This window comes from Beta vulgaris, chromosome 9 (genome assembly GCF_026745355.1).
Source record: "Beta vulgaris subsp. vulgaris cultivar EL10 chromosome 9, EL10.2, whole genome shotgun sequence".
Lineage (NCBI taxonomy): Eukaryota > Viridiplantae > Streptophyta > Magnoliopsida > Caryophyllales > Amaranthaceae > Beta > Beta vulgaris.
The window spans coordinates 34,777,441-34,796,258 of record NC_079210.1 but is presented as its reverse complement, the minus strand read 5'-3'; the positions used below and the strand labels follow the sequence as shown (position 1 = coordinate 34,796,258).

The window sequence follows — 18,818 nt, the reverse complement described above, 5'->3', positions numbered from 1 at the left end:
TTTCTTGATTATATCATGAAAATTGAAACTTTCTTGATGATACCATGAAAATTGAAAAGTTCCCGCTGAGATATTTTCATGGTATTATAGCAGGAAGGATAAAGTTTCAATTGTTGTTTCCTTTAAATCCGATATAAGCAGGAGAGGTGAAATCCAGTTGAGGAAAGCTGAAAGATAATCTCAGAAAAAATGGAAGTAACAAGAGGAGAGAAGGAACAAAAATGTGAAAATGGTTATATTGACCCACTCTTCTTGGCTAACTCATATAATGCTAATCACCCTCTTGGGAACATCATTTTTAATGGTGAGAATTTTCTCAACTGGAGTAGAAGTATCAAATTAGCACTGGGATCTAAGAACAAGTTGGGATTTCTAGATGGAAAGGTGAAGAAACCAACTGTGATTGATGCTAAATATCCCCTATGGGTGAGAAATGACTACATGTTAAGAAGTTGGATATGTAGATCCATAGATGAGAAGATAGCAACCAACTTGATACACATAGATTCTGTTCAGAAACTATGGGAAGAACTAAAAGAAAGATATGTTGAAACTAATGCAACATTACTTTACTCTCTCAAAAAGAAAGTGAAGAACTTGGAGCAAGAAAAGATGATTGTGTTAGAGTATTATTTTAAGCTAAAACACATCTGGGATGAAATCCATAATGTTGAAGGACTACCTGATTGCGGTTATGGTGTGCTTGCAGCATGTACTTGTAATGTGTTAGGCAAGTTCATGGAAATGCAAGAAAGAAACAAAGTCATAGATTTTGACATAGGACTAAGCAAGAAGTATGAGCACATAGAAGGAAATATCATGGCAATGGAACCATTGCCAAACCTGAACAGAGCTTTTCACCTTGTCCAACAGGCCGAGAAGCAGATCATTAATGGACAACAAATGGGGATGAAAGCAAGTGCTTTTGCCGTGAATAAGATGAATCAAGGAGGAAGTGAAGGGAATTTCCAAAGAAGGGAGACAAAAGCAATGAAGATTAAAAAAAGATGTACTCGTTGCAACATGAGAGGGCACTTGAAGGAAGAATGTTTTAAGTTGATAACTCCACCTGAATGGTTCAAGAATTTGAAGACAAAGAAATTCGCAAGAAAATGTGAACAAGAGTGAGGATGACTGTGAAGAAGAAGAAACACTGGGGGATATGGAGCAGAAAATGGAAAGGAGATGAAACCTGATGAAAAGTTGGTGAATGCAGTATTTCAACAATTGATGAAAATGATGGCAAATCAGCAGCAAGGAAATGCTGGAAGCTCAGGAGTAAAGAAGGGAGCAAACTTTGCAGGTATAATACATGCCTCAAATGCAAATTCATTCTCTGAACGTTATGGTAAGAACACTTGGTTAATAGATTCAGGTGCCTTTGACCCACATGTGTGGTAACATTGACTGGTTTAGTAACATTAAAAATTTGAACAAAAAAATCAAAATTGGATTACCTGATGGATCCAGTAGGGAAGTGAAGCAATTACGGAATGTAAGACTATCTAGTAGGCTGATCTTACATGATGTGCTGTACATTCCAGAATTCAAGCACAACCTAATCTCTGTAAGCGAAGTTTTTAGAAATAGTGGTTTGAATGTGCTGTTTGATACAAGGGGGTGTATCTTACAGGACCCTATTACTGATGAAGTTGTGGGAAAAGGAAGAGAGGAAGATGGGCTGTACAAGCTGGAGTTGAAGGAAGAAGAAGAAAATGAAGAAAGGAAGAAGAATTTTGTAGGAAGCGAGGAAGTCAATGTAGTTGATAGTAGCAATAATGTGAGTTGTAATGAAAAGGTAGACCTAAACCTTTTGCATGTTAGATTGGGACATAAATCTCTCTCTAAGATGAGACACATAAGTATTTGCAACTGTAAGCAACTTAAAAGTTTTTTTTGTCATACATGTTGTGTGGCAAAACACGACAAACTGCCTTTTACGTCTAGCAATGCAATAGCAAAAATATTTTTGATTTATTACATGTCGATTTGTGGGGACCATACAAAATCAAGAATGTGACAGGTGAAACATACTTTCTAACTATAGTAGATGACTATAGTAGAGGTACATGGACACATCTTTTGTCCACCAAAGATCAAGTGAAAGAAATTCTGAAAAACTTCTTCAATTACATAGAAAATCACTTTGAAACAAGTGTCAAGACCTTGAGAAGTGATAATGGCACTGAGATACTTCAGGCAGAATGTAAGGAGATATTCAGTGAGAAAGGAATAAAGCATCAAAGAAGCATAGCAGGAGTCCCTCAACAAAATGGGAGGGTTGAGAGGAAGCATAGGCATTTGATTGAAACAGCAAGAGCTTTGAGAATCTATGCAGGACTACCTAAGAGTATGTTGGGAGAATGTGTCCTGGCAGCAACACACTTGATAAATCTCCTTCCTAGTCCAATTTTGAATTGGAAGACTCTTTTTGAAAGATTGTTCAAAAGAAAACTAAGCCATGAGCATCTGAGAACCATTGGTTGTCTATGTTACGCTAGTAATACAAATAGAAGATCAGACAAATTTGATGCAAGAGGAGTAAGATGTGTCCCGATAGGATACCCTGGAGACCAGAAGTGGTATAAGCTTTTTGATTTGGAAAGAAGAAAGATCCTTGTGAGCAGGGATGTAGTATTATATTTAAAGAAGAGGTGTTCCCATTTCTCATGAATGAACATAACAAGGAAGGAAGGAAGGAAGACCATTAGGAGGGATTTTGGAGTTCTCGCTAAACCCTTTTTCAGCGAGGAAGAAGATCTAAGGGAAGATAATGAGAGTGACACACCTCTCTATGAAGCAGAACAAGAAGTTGAGCCAACTGGAATAGGAAAAGTTGAAAATGTTCTACCTGAGTAAGCTGCACCTGATATTGATATTGTTGTTGCCGAGGGTGAAGAAAGAGTGGAAGAAATGGTCAGGGAGACATCTTAAGAAGATCAAGTTACCTGATAAGTTCAAGGATTATGAGATACACTTACCAGCGAAGCTGCATTATGCAAATATAGTTGAGCAGAACAGAATTACAACGAGAATGCTTGAAGATAAGAGGAGTTACTCCACAGAATACAAGGCATCCCTATGCAATGTATTCAAAGTAGTTGAACCTAGAAACTACAAAGAAGCAAGCAAGGAAGAGGGATGGACAGAAGCAATGAACAAGGAGTTAGAAGCTTTAGAAGTCAATGAAATCTGGAAATTAACACAGTTGCCAGCAGGGAAGAAAGCTCTAGATTGCAAATGGGTGTTCAAGACCAAATGTAAGCCAGATGGGAACATAGAAATACTAAAGGCAAGATTGGTAGCTAGGGGAGACATACAAGTGGAAGGGAAGGATTACAAACACACCTTTTCACCTGTTGCCAAGTTTGCAACAGTGAGATGTGTGATTGCTCTAGCTACTATGAAGCACTGGAACTTACACCAACTTGACATCAACAATGCTTTTTCTCATGATTTCTTAGAAGAGGAGGTGTACATGAAGCCCCCTCCAAGATATACACAAGGAAAGCCAGGTGAAGTATGCAAGCTTAGGAAAAGTCTCTATGGACTCAATCAAGCATCAAGACAATGGAATCTTGAATTATCAGAATTCCTGAAAGCACATGGTTTTTCTCAGTCAAGAAGGGACTATTCCCCTTTTAGCAGAGTTGTGAATGCCAAATGGACCATAGTACTGGTGTATGTAGATGATTTGTTGGTATCAGGAGATGATGAGCCATACATGGTGAAGTTGAAGGCAAATTTGGATCAACAATTTACTATCAAAGATTAAGGTTTCATGAGATATTTTTTAGGTTTGGAAGTCCCTGGAAATGATGAAGGTACTCTCCTCAATCAGAGGAAGTACATTCATGACCTAATTATAGACTCAGGGCAAGGTGATTGCAAAGGACATAAATTCCCTATGCAAAAGGGATTGAAACTAAGCACTGAAGAAGAAACACTTCTCTCAGAACCAGAACAATATAGAAGGCGCATTGGCAAACTTCTATATTTAAACCTCACAAGACCTGATATATCCTACTCAGTTCAACAACTGAGTCAATTCATGCAAAACCCCAGACAACCCCACTTAGAAGCAGCCTTGTATGTCATTGGTTATCTAAAAGCTACTATTGATTGGGCTTTATGATACCCAAGGGGTTCAGACATAACTATCACTGCATTTTGTGATGCAGATAGGGGCACCTGTGCCTACAGTGGCAAGTCCTTGACTGGCAACTGCATATTCTTGGAAGTTAGCCTCATCTCTTGGAAAACTAAGAAGCAAAAAACAGTATCCAAGTCATCAGCAGAGGCTGAACTGAGAAGCATGTCTAAATCAGCCAGTGAAGTGACATGGGTGGATGAAATCTATGAAGATCTTGATTTCTGTATTCCCAAGCCTATTACACCTTATTGTGATAATAAGGCTGTAAATTACATCCAATCCAATATATCATGAAAGAACAAAACATTTGAAACTGAATTGTTATTATATCAGAGACTGTATAAAAGAGGGGCTACTGTCTACTGGATATATCAAGTCCTCACTTCAGCTAGCTGATATATTCACCAAACCACTAGGTGAACCTCAGCATCATTTCTTATCTTTCAAGTTAGGACTTGTTCCCACCAATCCAACTTGAGAGAGGGGGGGGGGGGGTGTGTAGAAATGTGAGATATTTCCTCTCACATTCACTCTTACAGCTTGTATTATATTTCTTCTTTATTTTTTCTTCTCTATTAGCTGTTGTATCCACAATTGTTTCTTGTCTTCTTCTGTACAGTTTTCTGCTGAGGTGCAATGTTGAAGTGTGCAGCTCTTTTAGGTATTTAGGAATATATAGCACTATACTAGGTTGTAAAGGGTAGCCATTTTTTTGAAAAGTGTGTACATGAAAAAAAGAGAAAACAAAAGAACATATTATTCTTTTGTGAAAATTGAAAAGTTTCTGCTGAGATCTTTCTAGATAGCAACAGTCTTCTTATAAAATTTTAAGGTAAGATAAAGTTCTCTTGCATGTGGAGAGAATTTGAGGATCCCACTTTGTATGGGACAAGAATCAACCTTCGTTACATGCATGAAAGAAGGATGTCCAATCAAACTAGGCCGACATTGATTCATAATAACAATTATTTGGACCAATAATGCTTTTTTTCCCAAAATCTGTAAAGTTGTGTCTTTCTGTCTTTCACAAAGATGATAGAAGCCATCCTCTCTAACTTGCCAATAACATGGACGATTCTCAATGAGTCCTTTATCCTCTGGGCTAAAAACATCAAATATTATATTATTGCCTTGCCAATAAAAATGACAAAAGAAGCGTGTAGTACCCCAGAAATTGATATGAAAACCAATATGAAAGGATTGTCCTTGTTGAAGAACATGGACACCTAGATCATCATCCTTAGATTGACAATGAAGCTTTAATGGGCGGTTGTTTGGATTTTATATCGTTACTAATGTGAATGTCATAGTACTCAAGAGATATTCCTTCAACCATTGGTATAATTTTGATTTCAAGCAAAACTTGAGCACATATTAGAAAAGTGATAAATTGGTTGACTACACGACCCATCTTTTGGGTAATTTTTTTGTTGTTGAAAGACATTAAAATAAACCTAAAATGGAGACTGTATAAAAGCACAAAGTGAGGAATTTTTTTGCACCAAGAGAACAAAGTGAAGAAAAATTGACTATACATAGGACGCGAGAAACTCATACAAAGGAAGAAAACAAATGGAGGGCTTTCAATAGAGGAGGTTTAGGCATTTCTCAATGTGTAACATCCTCTTAATTAATTTCTCTCATTAATTAGTCTTCGTATGTTACATGTATTCTTAAATTTATTATGTAATTGTATCTTAACTCCCATTAATTTTAGATCTTCACTGTAGATTAATGGGATGTCTTAAATCTAGCTAGGGATTTAAATAACCAGGCCCGGCTAAGGCCCTGTGCAGGGTGAGCAACCGTACAGGGCCCCCAAAATATAAGGGCCCAATTGTATATCTTGCTTGCCCAAAAAAAAAAAAATTGAATCTAATAAATGTTTCACTGCTTTCACGCTTCTGATGGTTCTTATGCTTTGCTCCAAAACGCCATTAATGATAATTGATTCTTCATCATTTCCTAGTTTCCGCCATTAATGATAATATACAATTCCAATGTGACTTTTCTTCTACACTTTTTCTCATCCTCCATTTCGAATTTAAGTGGTTTCAAATTTTCAGATGCTACTGCCTACTACTTTTTTTTTTTTGATGATTTAGGCTCGATTTTATTAATTATAATTTAGCCGATACATGATTTCCCAACTATTATAGGACCCTACAGCCATCCACATTTAAACTCATTAAAACATTTGGGAAAAAGAAAGATACAAGCAGTCTAACACCATGCTATGAATTCGTCTGCTCTGCTGAGTCCCTGCTTAGCAAGGCTGTCGGCCACCATGTTGGATTCCCTTCCTTTGTGAATAATAGTAATGTTCAGCCATGCCTTCCTCGCGTTCCTTATAAAATTGAGAGGAAAGCCAAGGTTCCATGGCCCACCTGAGCTTTCGGTGCACCATTGAACCGCGTTTTTTGAATCGGACTCAATAATGATGTTAGCTTTCTTTAGACGATCACATGCCATTGAAATTTTTATGGCTCTTAGAATTGCGAAGACCTCTGCTGAGTTTATCTCCATGCATGGGATTGGACTGGAGAAGAGACATATGAAATTCCCATTATTCCCTCGTAGGATCCCACCAACAGCCGACCTTGAGGAAAGAGGGTCAAAGGAAGCATCGACGTTCCATTTCAATTGGTTTACCGGAGGGGGGCTCCATGAGATTGCGGTTTTGGTTGCAGCTCTATAAGATGTTGTGATCATGTTGCATTTACGGAGGCAGTAGGGATTTCTTATGATGTCGGCGCAGTTGTAAGGGAAGGGATCCCCCCATCCCTTAATCCACCATCCCAGGCGCAAGAGTATGAGTTCGGAAATTTTTTCTACCGTGTTCGAGACATTATTGAATATGCGAGCATTCCGTTCCTTCCAGATCGACCATATGATGATGTAGAAGGCAGACCCCCAAACTTTCTTGAAAAAAGGATCCCAACCTTGAGTTACCCATTGTTCAAAAACACTTTTTACTGTTGCAGGGAGGGACCATGAGAAATTCCAAAGACGAAGCCACCAACACCACACACGCCAAGAGTATGAGCAGTGGATAAGTAAGTGATCCACGCTTTCTGATTTTTCATTGCAAAGAGGGCACAAATCTTGGGAAGGGTCAATTATGTGGAGCTTTGCCAATTTAGCCCTAGTGTTTAATTTTCCTTGACATGCCAGCCAAGCGAAGATTTCGACCCTTGGAGGAACCAACCCTTTCCAAAGTTTCCCGACAATGTAATCATGTTGATGAGGTTGATCGGCTTTAGCAAGTTCCGTAGCAAAAGATTTGACGGAGAACCGACCTGATTTACAATGGGACCATATTAATGCATCATCATCATCAAGGGCAATACATACGTTTTCAAGGAGAGATGAGAGACGATCTCTCTCAATGATATCACGCACTCTGAGCTCGCGGGTCCAGGAGAAGGCCCACATCCATGATGTGCCGTTCCAAAAGCCCACTACTGCCTACTACTCTACATTCATTCACCATTATTCCTTTCAACTTCATAATTCTTTGACTTTTTCTCTTGAGTTTCAATCAGATCTTTTCGATCTATTCTTTTCCAGAATTAGTTTGCACTTTGCAATTTGTTTTAAAGCAACAACCATACATGATATATTGGCTTGTGAATCAAGTTGTTAACAACGAACGTCTTCGCTATAACACTATTCTTCGGTACATATATACCTTTTTGCAATTTTTTTTGGTGTTCTTTGTTTTTGATTATGTAGTATATGTGGAATTTGGTTTGCAAAGAAAACAAATTTTATTAGTTGTATGAAATTTTACTTTTGACATAGGTCTTTTTTTTTTTTTTTTACTTTTGGGGCCTCATAATTTACTGTACTAACAGGGCTCCTAAATTGTATGAGACGGCCCTGTAAATAACCCAACATTAGGGTCTCTGTTCTATTTTCTAATTGTGGGTCCGTATTATTGACTTAGAAATATATATAAATCATGGTTGCTATCTTGCTGATAATGCTTGATATGGAGTCACATCATCTCTTATATAACAATTCTCTAGAAAATTATCCAAATGCTTATAAGAGGTCTCGAACCCCCCTAATTAATAGTAGTTGGCGTAACTATTAGTTGTTGCAGTAGCGTTTAGTTGTTGAGCTAGCTATCAACGGAACTAGTAACTGTTAACGATTAACGTCCAAAGTACCTATTTAAAATACAAGTATTTGACAAAAGTAGCTGACAAAATTGCCAAAAACAAAAAAGGATATATTTTTACTTATAGAACTACATATAAATATTTCATTAATTAGTTTAATAATTAAACTCAATTATTAATTTCCAATGAAACTTACATATATAAGGAGTATACAACTTTTACTACTCAAACAAACGTGCAAGTTTAAGATAGTCCTTCACCCTTGCAAAATGGTCATCATTTATAAAACATACTTCCTCCATTTTTTTAGTTGTTACATATTGACTTTTTACTCTATTCATCTTATGTAGTTTGACCGTCTTTTGTTATTTTTTCATAAGAAAGAACATAGTCAAGTGGGATCTTGTTGGATTCGTCTTAATATATATACTTTCCAAATATCAACTTTTTATAATTTTTACTTATGTACAATTAGAGATGTTAAAGGTATAAATTGTGCGTTGATAAATGTGTTGAGGAGAAATGAAACAACTCAAAAATCAGGAGAAGTATATGTACAGAGTCAAATGTATGTATATTATTCATATTTGAACCATTAGTATATTTCATACTCCCTCCGTTTACTAAAAATATTCCTTGTTACTGTTCTTTACAGATATCAAGGAGGATTCATTTGTGTGAGGTGTGGGGTGGGTAAAGTAGGAGAGAGAAAGAGTTAAGATAAATAAACAAATAAAAGGGGTTAAAATAGGAGCGGGAGAGGGAGTAAAATTGAATTAATAATGTAATGGTGGACCATATGATAGGGACATGAGAGGGTAAAAAGGGGAAAAAATTTCCAAATAACGAATAAAGTAGAAGAGGAAAGATCTTTTGAAAACGCACTTAAACGAAAATAGGGAAGATGTTTAGAAAATAGAGGGAGTACACTCCTATAAAAAAAGAGTATTAATATTCTATGTATGTTTCGTAAAAATTTACTTATTTTGTACGCTTATATATTCTCTATCAAAAAAACAACATAAATCAATTTTTGAAATATATATGTAAACTAAACGTTTTAATATTACTAATTGATGATCATAGAAAAAAAAAAAGGCATATATCTTGTTTATAATAGCTAGATTAACTTAGATAATTGTGAAATTTGGGTCATAAACTATTATGAAACTTTAACTAGTTCTTTTTGTAAAAGAAAAAAAAAATTAACAAAAAACTCCCAAGTAGTACAACTAAAAGCATTTTACACAATACTATTATAGATTTATTAATTAAAAAAAAAGTTGATCAAAAGCATAATAGATGCAATAGCAGCAAACGTTAGCTTATGTGTTTCAAACATTACCTATTGTAGCGTTTCACAAATACTACTCATAATCTACCTTAATCTCTACTCGCTACCATAATCGCTACCTTGTCAAACACTCCTAATTTTCTTAAATAACTTTTTGACTTATCCAACCTCTACTCACTACCTAAAATGATAATAAACTTTAACTAACATCAATATGGAATATTATTGCCCTAAATTTCATAATTGTCTGGCCTGGAATGATAGACAACCCTCATAAATGACAATATGACATTAGTTGTCATGAACTAACGAAATGTAACTCAAACAAACACGGGCAACGTTTCGAGCCCAATAACCAGTTTATATTATCAAAATGTGTTATCAAGAATTTCAGCCCCCCATGTGTTGCAGGCTTACAGCTCTCTCAAGCGCTAACATGGCGACATGTTATCTGTGAGACCGATGAGACATTTTCTCAGTAACTTTTGTGTTGCTTACAATGTAAATAAAGGGCGTGTTTAATACAAGCTTTTTAATTAGTTTTTAATATTTTGATTTGGTCAAAATATTAATTAGAATAGTGTTTGGTAAATTAATAGTGTAAGTAGTTTTTAATGTTACAAGTAGTGTTTTAGTAGTGTTTGTGAAAAATTACAATTTGTAGCGTTTGAGATAGCGTTTAGTGGTGTATAAAATTATATGTTAATGTTTTGTTTGAGTTTTTAACTAGTTACTCTTAAATAGCTAATTTGACAGTTTCTTTTGCCGAACATCAATATTTTATACCGCAACTTGGACAGCTAACAACTATACACCAACCACTAACAGTTACCAACACAGCTAACAGCTACTCTCACAACTAAAAGTTACCATCATAGCTACCGAACACGCTCGTAATATTTTGAAAGTGTTCTAACCACCAAACTACAATTTTTATTTGTGATAAAATATACAATGCTTTTGTTTCAATAGAAAATCTCAAGTGCGAAATGGCAAAATCTTTGAAGTAGCATTTATCTAGAAAATGATCAAAATGTTTGTAAGATATCTTGAATTCTTGACTATAGCGGGCAAAATTCACCCGTGCCTGTTGACCCGACCCGAAACTCGTTTTTCACCCGAAACCTGAAATAACCCGACCCGATTCAAACCCGACCCGAATATGACCCGAACCCGAATCTACCCGACCCGATAATGATGACCACAACCAGAACCCGACCCGAAAAGTTGTCATATTAGTTACTTTTTAAACAAATTTAAGGAAAATATTGTATTGAAATATTATATATAATTTTGCCATTGTCCATGAATTATTTAATCTACTCTCATTAGTTTTATATGTGTTTTATTTATTTGGGAGATTGAAAACCCAATCTAACCCGTCCCGTTTTAACCCGAATTGTTTTAACCCGACCCGTTATGACCCAAAATCTCATGGACCCATATTAACCCGTACCCGAACAAATCCGACACGACCCGAACAAAAAATTGACCCGATTATAACCCGACCCATTTAAACCCGACCCGTTTGACCCGTTTGCCACCTCTATTCTTGACCACCCACTTTGAAAGTCATATTCATACAACGAAGGTAAGTTTTTACGTGCAATTCAATTTCAATTCCAACTTCTAAATCGTTTTTTATTAATAAAAATTTAGAAAAAGAGTATAATTTTCAATGCCAAATACTATTCCTTTTTTTGTGTTTTATTAGAAAAAATGAAAAAAAAAATCTGATATTGAATATCTCAGATCGAACTCTTCTAAATCGTTTTTTATTAATTAAAATTTAGAAAAAGAGTAAAATTTTCAATGCCAAATACTATTTCTTTATTTGTGTTTTATTAGAAAAAATGAATAAAAAATCTAATACTGAATATCTCATATTGAACTCCATACTGTTTTTAGGGGCATTTGGTTCATATAGCAATATGGGTTTGAAAAGCAGTTTTCTTGTTTTAAACGCTGCGTACTTATGTGATTATAAGCCTCCCCTCTCCTTTTCTCTATCTAAAACCCTAGCCTCCCTTACCCCTTCGTCATCAATAGGGGGCTGCCATGGATGTTTTAAATCCATGGTAAGCCCCTTTTCCCTTTTATTTTCAGTTTTTAGTTCATTTTCTTGTTTTGTTCAATAAATTAGTATCTCTTTATGAGATTTTCTCAAACCCTTTTATGGGGTATTTAGTTTCTGTTTTGGAAATCTTCTTCTCCCCTATGGGAGTTGTGAGTATGGTTCTTTTGTTTTTAGGTATGAGAAATTGTTCTCATTGGTTGAAGTTCGAGATTCAACCTGAAGAATTAGGGTTTCACAACTTCTGTAAAATTATGGAAGACTATTAGAGTACGTTCATCCCAAAATTTCCGCATCTGCAGATCGTATGCCGAACCAGAGCGAACTCACAGATTGCATTGCTTCAGATGAAGATTTTTATTAAGGCAAAATTAAGTCAAATCTGCGATGTTTACATTTCAAGGGTGATATGTATTTCTATTAGAATTTTATGTTTTTCAGAAATGACTTGGAAGTGTCGTTTGGCGAAATATTAATGAAATCCCTTTTCTTTATTTTAGAAAAAAAAAATATGGGTTTGAAATCATAAATGAAATCAATGTGGTATAATTTTCAATACCAAATACTATTCCTTTTTTTGTGTTTTATTAGAAAAAATGAAAAAAAAAATCTAATATTGAATATCTCAGATCGAACTCTTCTAAATCGTTTTTTATTAATAAAAATTTAGAAAAGAGTAAAATTTTCAATGCCAAATACTATTTCTTTTTTTTGTGTTTTATTAGAAAAAATGAATAAAAAATCTAATACTGAATATCTCAGATTGAACTTTATACTGTTTTTAGGGGCATTTGGTTCATATAGCAATATGGGTTAGTCATTAGACCCTAATCCACTCCTAATCCTAATTAACTATCCTAAACCCCAACACTAACCCTAAATCCTAAACCTAACTAACAAAAAAACCTAACCCTAAAATCCCACTAGCCCCTACCCACCCCTATCCCCAGCCCACCACCCCATCCCTCGCCCACAACCCAACCCCCCGTCACCCTAACCCTAACCTGCATCGCCAACTAACCCACCACTACCTGACCCCCACCCCTACCCCACCCCACCAGATTTTCGCACCTGACCCCCACCCCCAACCTGACAGGATTTTCACACCCTACCCCACCCCACCCCACCGGATTTTCGCACCAGACCCCTACCCCCACCCTGACCAGATTGTCGCACCCCACCCCACATCACCACTGATTTTCGCACCCCCACCCCACTAGATTCTCCTCATTGTTTCGCCGGACCCCACCCCACCGATTTATCTCCTCTGTTTTGCTGGAAAAACGCACACGATCTCTGTTTTTCGAAGGGGATAGGGGATGTGGGAGGGAGGGTTCAGGGTGTGGTGTGGTGGTGTTTCTCGTTGGCCATGGTGTAGTGGCTGCGCGGGAGCGGAGAGGGGGTGGGATTGTCGGGGAAAGGGGAGAGGGTGGGGTTGCCGGGGAAAGGGAAGGGGGTTGCGGATGGGCCGGGGTGGGGGGAAGGGTGGGGTGGGGGGGAGTGGTGGTGTGTGGGTGGTTAGGTAGGTTTAGGGTTAGAGGGAGATTACTAGATTAGGGTATGGTTTAGGATTAATTAGGCTAGAGGGGGATTAGGATTTAGGTTAGTTAACTTGAGTTAGGATGGGATTAGGGGTTAATGACTAATATACATTAACGTCGTTAGTCATTAAGGGTAAGTGGGTATATTTTTGTGAAAATTGAAGGGTAAATGGTGCAAAAACAAATTTGTCAGGGTATATGATGAAAAAACCGAACCATATTTTACTCCCAAAACTTTGATTCTTAATTTTCATCAGTGTGATTGGAAAAAACACTTTTATGATCTTTCCTTTTTTTTTCTACCAATAATTACAATGATTTTTTCACCATATAATCCCGGCAAATCACGAAATTCACCATATACCATCAATGTTTCAGATATTTACCATATACTCATGAGTTTCCAAAAACGTTCACCAAATACATTTTTCTAACGGACGTTAACTTGTCGTTTGTATTATTTACAATTTTGCCATTATTAATCCTTAATCTCTAATCCCTAATCTCTAAACCCTAATTCTAACCCGTAACACCCTGTAGTCTAATGCCCCGCCCCCACCCCCGCCCTCGCCCCCACCCTCCGCAGTCCTCTTCCCCTCCCCCTTGATTTCCCTTAGACTTCTTGCTGCAAAATTGTTAAGGTTTCCTTGGTGGGTGGTTGGAGTAATCGAAGAGGAGGAGAAGGGCTTGGTGAAATCGAAGAGGAGGAGAAGGGCTTGGTGAAATCGAAGAGGAGGGGTTGCAGACTGCAGGGGTGGTGGGTGGGTGTATATCTGTGTGTGTGTGTGTGGGGGGGGGGGGTTGGCGAGGGAAAGGGAAGGGGAGAGGTGGGGGCTTGGCTAGCAGGGGGAAGGGGTGGTGGGTTAGGGTTACGGGTTAGAATTAGCTGTTAGGATTTAGGGATTAATAATGACAAAATTGTAAATAATGCAAACAACGAGTTTACGTCCATTAGAAAAAAGATATTTGGTAAACGTTTTCGAAAATTGAGGGGTATATGGTTAATATTTGAAACATTGAGGGTATATAGTGAATTTCGTGATTTGTCGGGGATATATGGTGAAAAAACCGTAATGATGAAGATTTGTGTCTAATATTGTAAATTATTAACTAATAATTTATTAAATTATAGGGGGTAATTTGCGACTTTGCCAATCACATTAAATATAACACACATTCACACACAAAAATAAATAGAGACAATACATCATAACCTTCGTCTCTCCATCATTATAAAACATAAATCAAAACCATGGAAGGAAAATTATCATCCATTAATCAATGAAAATAGCACAATCATTTTTGCTTAATGAAAGAAATTTGTAAATTAAGTTTATAGTATGTATGTAATTTGTAAAGCTTGCGTGGAGAATCTCTTATCAATATCAATAATTAACATCTTTGGATGGTCTTCAAGCATCTCTTCTTAATTTATCAAATTCTCCTGACAGATTGGTACTCGTATTGGCTTAAGTTACTACACTTTTAAATAGTCATCGTCCTGCATGTATTTTGATGTACCAGACGTCAAGAAAAAAAAAAAAGAAGTTGATTACTAATATTCTTCTTTTTGTAACTTCAATACTATTATACTAGCATCTTGAATCTGGAAAGCATGAAGAACTCAACATATTGCTCCATTTTATTGGTCTTATGCTTTCTTCTGGCATCAGGTACGTTCGCTATATCCACCACTTCTGTCAATTGTCCCCTCGCCCTGGCCTTCTCCCCCCAAATTTTTACATGATCGAACTAACTAACTCTATTTAGAAAATTGTTCCCTAAAGAACAAGAGAGAACAATGATCATGAATCCGCACAACAAAAAATGTATTTACCAAAATGTCATACTTCCACAGTTTCACATATTTTTTAGAGAACATAATAGATAGAATTTTTATTTCATTTTTTTTATTTCATACACTTAATATATTCAGAAATATATAATCTTTAAATTTAAGCAATGTTCTATTTTGTTCTATTTGCCTTCTTTTTCTTCGAATGTGCTGATTATATTTTACCTTGGGTGCACGGACTTTTAGTATATTTGTATATGTCAATTTGATTTGTAATAATAGCCATGATGTCACTCTCCACTAGTCCGCCCCGCCTTGATCTAATTAAAGGTGTCAAACAGATCATAAATGTCGGGTTATTTCAAGTCGGTCATATTCAGGTCGACTTTGTGTTTGGGTTGCGTTCAAATTGGACCGGATCCATTTGAGTACAAGACCATCTCGGTTTTAGGAAATTTCGGGTGGGCACGGGTTTGAAGAGTCATGTCAACATCGGGTCGGTTCCTTTTGGTTCAGATTGATACGGGTCGGGTAAATTTGGATAAGACCAAGCTTTCTTTTCTAGCAAATAAATCAAACACATTCTTTAATGTTCGTGAAAAATATTGCATTATTATTTTCAGGCCGGGGTTGGATCGGTTAGATTCAGGTCGGATTATCATCGAATTTAGGTCATATAATTCGGATCCATTTCTTTTCTGGTCGGGTTATTTTAGATTTCACTTCTATTTCAAGTGGTTACTTTCCGGTGAAAACCTGTCTCTCATCTGGTATTTCAGATGCAGGTCTATTTTGCTGGCTCTAACTTTTATGAGGAGCCAGTAATTAATTAAATGTTTCAAATATATTATGGCGACATGCAGATGCAATCAATTATTATATCATGCACCTGAGACCATATTTGTGTTCTTTTATAATAGGAAAATTTTCAAAAAACTGTCTTTTAATAATTCTCTTTCAAAAAACTAACTTTTAAAAATTTTCTTTCAAAAAACTACCTTATACATAATCCTTTAAATATACTACCATGTTACGTTCATATTTAATACTAATCAATAAATGACAATCGCCCAAGATGTTGATGTCGATGGAGTAGCGAGAAAAGAAGAGAGAAACGATAGGGGAAGAAAGAATAGCGATTTACCGTGACTCAGGTTTTAGTGATTAAACCCATTTTATGGTAAAATGATAGTATATTGAAACAAATTTGTTATATAAGGTAGTTTTTTGATAAAAAATTAATTATTAAAAGGTAATTTTATGAAATTTTCCTTTCATAATACCAGTGAAAAATAAAAACATAACAATTCTATGTTCTCGTTTGACGTTTGAAAAAAATTAAGGCCTGATCTAATAGTTAGTCATGTATAGGGTTTACTAAACTTCTACTGTTCTAACCTAAAAAAAAAAAACTTCTACTGTTCTACATATCGATCATATTGATATTATTGTTTTATGTGAAAATTAAATCCTTTTCTTTGGCCATATGATGATAAATGCAGAGACATGTATAAGAGTTAGCATGGGCATATCATGTGGATACATAGGCAAATGCACACAAGATGCATGCAACAATGTATGCGCAGGAAGTGGATCGGGCACTCCCAAATGCGTCTCAGACACTAATTGCTGCTGCCTTGCTGTTACTGATCAGCACCACCGTCGCATTACATCGTCTCCAAGTTCCTAATTAATACTTCATTTCTTAATACACTCTTTCCTTTTTTTCTTGTAATCTACTCCCTACATTAATAAACCAATAATTAGCTGTATATTACTAAACTTTCGTCATACGATATATACAAGTTTCTTCTAAAAGCAAAAAATTCATTACTTGCTATGTCAACCTTGAACTTATTAGCAGTAACATGAACGCGAGCTCATTCCTCGTCGTGCAATATTGCATTCTAACAAGCAATTACAGCTTGGAAATTGAACCAGGATCACTCAATCTCTTTTTGCATATTATTTTTAATATACGCATGAAAGGGATAAGCTCATTCCTCGTCGTGCAATATTATTTTTAATAGTAGCTAGTTGGTCATTATCCCTACAATTCGACTTATATGGACTCGGTTCACATTAAAAATACCGTGCATCAGGTTCATGCATGCGACCCGCTACAAACTACTCACTCCCACTTTCCAAAACTTGCGATTTTTTCTCTCTTCAATGAATACTGTTGGAGTTAAGGCTTGGAAAAGCCTTGGCTCAATTTGTTGTTTGTCCCACATTGCTTGTGGGAGGGAATCTCCTCTTATTTTTATATTCCCTCCCTCCTTCCATCTATTGAGTTGGTTCTAGAGATGCCTTTGTGGTTGGATGATATGTTTGGTTTGGGCTTGCTATCACGCGCGCCGCCCGCCAGGGCCAGGGCCTTGGGCTTTGGGCTTTGGGCTTTGGGAAATAAACTTAACTTAACTAAAGTTTTGGACCCGGGAGCTTCGTGTGTGTGCGTTGTTGGAATTCTGTAACGTTTTTTACCGTTACAGTATTCATGGCAATCCCTAATAATCCGCCCATTGATTTTTGTCTTGATTGTTGTCCTTTTTGGCTTGATTTTTTCCTATAAAATCAGTGCCTTCTGTTCAGTCATATATACACAAAAAACAAACACTCTCTTCTTCCTTCTCTTCTCTTCTCTCTTCCTGGGTTTTCGTGCTATTCTCAAAGCTCAGTTTGCTAGTGGTGGCATTCTTAGCTACTTGTTAACCTTGGGGAGCATTCCGGCCAAGTTCGATAACCACCAGTGTCGGGCCGTAATTGCTTTCAAGTCAGTGTATTCCTATCACGGCACATTTGAAAGCTCTATTTCTGCCTTTGCGAATCTTTTTTCTAACAATTTGAAAGCAATTATTTATTTGCAATGGCAGAAAGTTCAACCAAATCAATGGCTCATCTGTCCAAACTTGAGTCCCTTGATGGAAATAACTACAAACGCTGGGCTCAGAAACTTCTTATGTTTTTCGAGCAATGGATTTGACTATGTCTGTTCAATGACTGTCCCACTGCCATTACGGCTTCTGCTGATTCATCTTCTCCTTCTGCTGCTGTATTAAGCAGAATGAGGATCAATTTAAAATATGAAAAAGATAAAAAACAGTTCGTTTCCATCTCCTTAATCTGATGACTAATAATTGTTTGATTTTTTATGGTTCATAAGTCATCTAAACTGATTTGGGAGGCCCTTGAGAAAAAATATGGGGCTGATGATGCGGAAACAAAATATGTTGTAGGAAAGTGGCTGTCTTTCCAAATGGTTGATGACAAACCTGTCATGGACCAAGTTCATGTCTACGAGAATTTATGTGCTGATGTTCTAAATGAGGACATGAAAATCTGTGAGGTTTTCCAGGCTAATGTTCTGCTGGAAAAGTTTCCTCCTTCCTGGAGGGAGTTCCGTAACAATCTGAAGCATAGGAAAGAGTTCTTGTCTCTTCAGGAACTTATCAGCCATATGAGGATTGAAGAGGCCAACCGAATCAAAGATAATCAGGACTCGGTTCTTGTCAATGTTTCCAAAGCTAATCTGGTGGAATCTGCTGCTGCGCCAGTTCTGATAAGTTCAAGGGTAAGGGCAAGAAGGTATTCAACAAGGGTAAGAAGCAAGGAAAAGTGAACAAACCAAGTGGTAAGATTCAAAAGAGGACCTTTGTGTGCTATGTGTGTGGAAAGCCTGATCATAAGGCTTACCAATGTCCTCAACGCCAAGGTTCTGTCCAAAAAGAAACTCCTCAAGCTAACCTTGCTGTTTCGGATGATGTTATTGCTGCTGTGGTTGTTGAAGCAAATCTGGTCGAAAACAGTTCTGACTGGATTCTGGACACCGGGGCT

At 36.8% G+C, this 18,818-nt stretch overlaps 1 protein-coding gene and 1 long non-coding RNA gene across 2 annotated transcripts; both read left to right on the top strand.

The window, feature by feature from the left end:
* The first annotated feature begins 3,781 nt into the window (after window positions 1–3,781).
* On the top strand, window positions 3,782–4,447 carry LOC125493617 (uncharacterized mitochondrial protein AtMg00810-like). Its single transcript, XM_048637089.1, has 2 exons — window positions 3,782–4,100; window positions 4,182–4,447. Exons 1-2 carry the CDS (start codon window positions 3,782–3,784, stop codon window positions 4,445–4,447), a joined length of 585 nt encoding a protein of 194 aa, XP_048493046.1.
* Window positions 4,448–14,417: 9,970 nt separating this feature from the next.
* Window positions 14,418–16,830, top strand: LOC125493212 (uncharacterized). Its single transcript, XR_007269727.2, has 2 exons — window positions 14,418–14,862; window positions 16,487–16,830. It is a non-coding gene; the product is annotated as an uncharacterized LOC125493212 (long non-coding RNA).
* The last annotated feature ends 1,988 nt before the right edge of the window (window positions 16,831–18,818 follow it).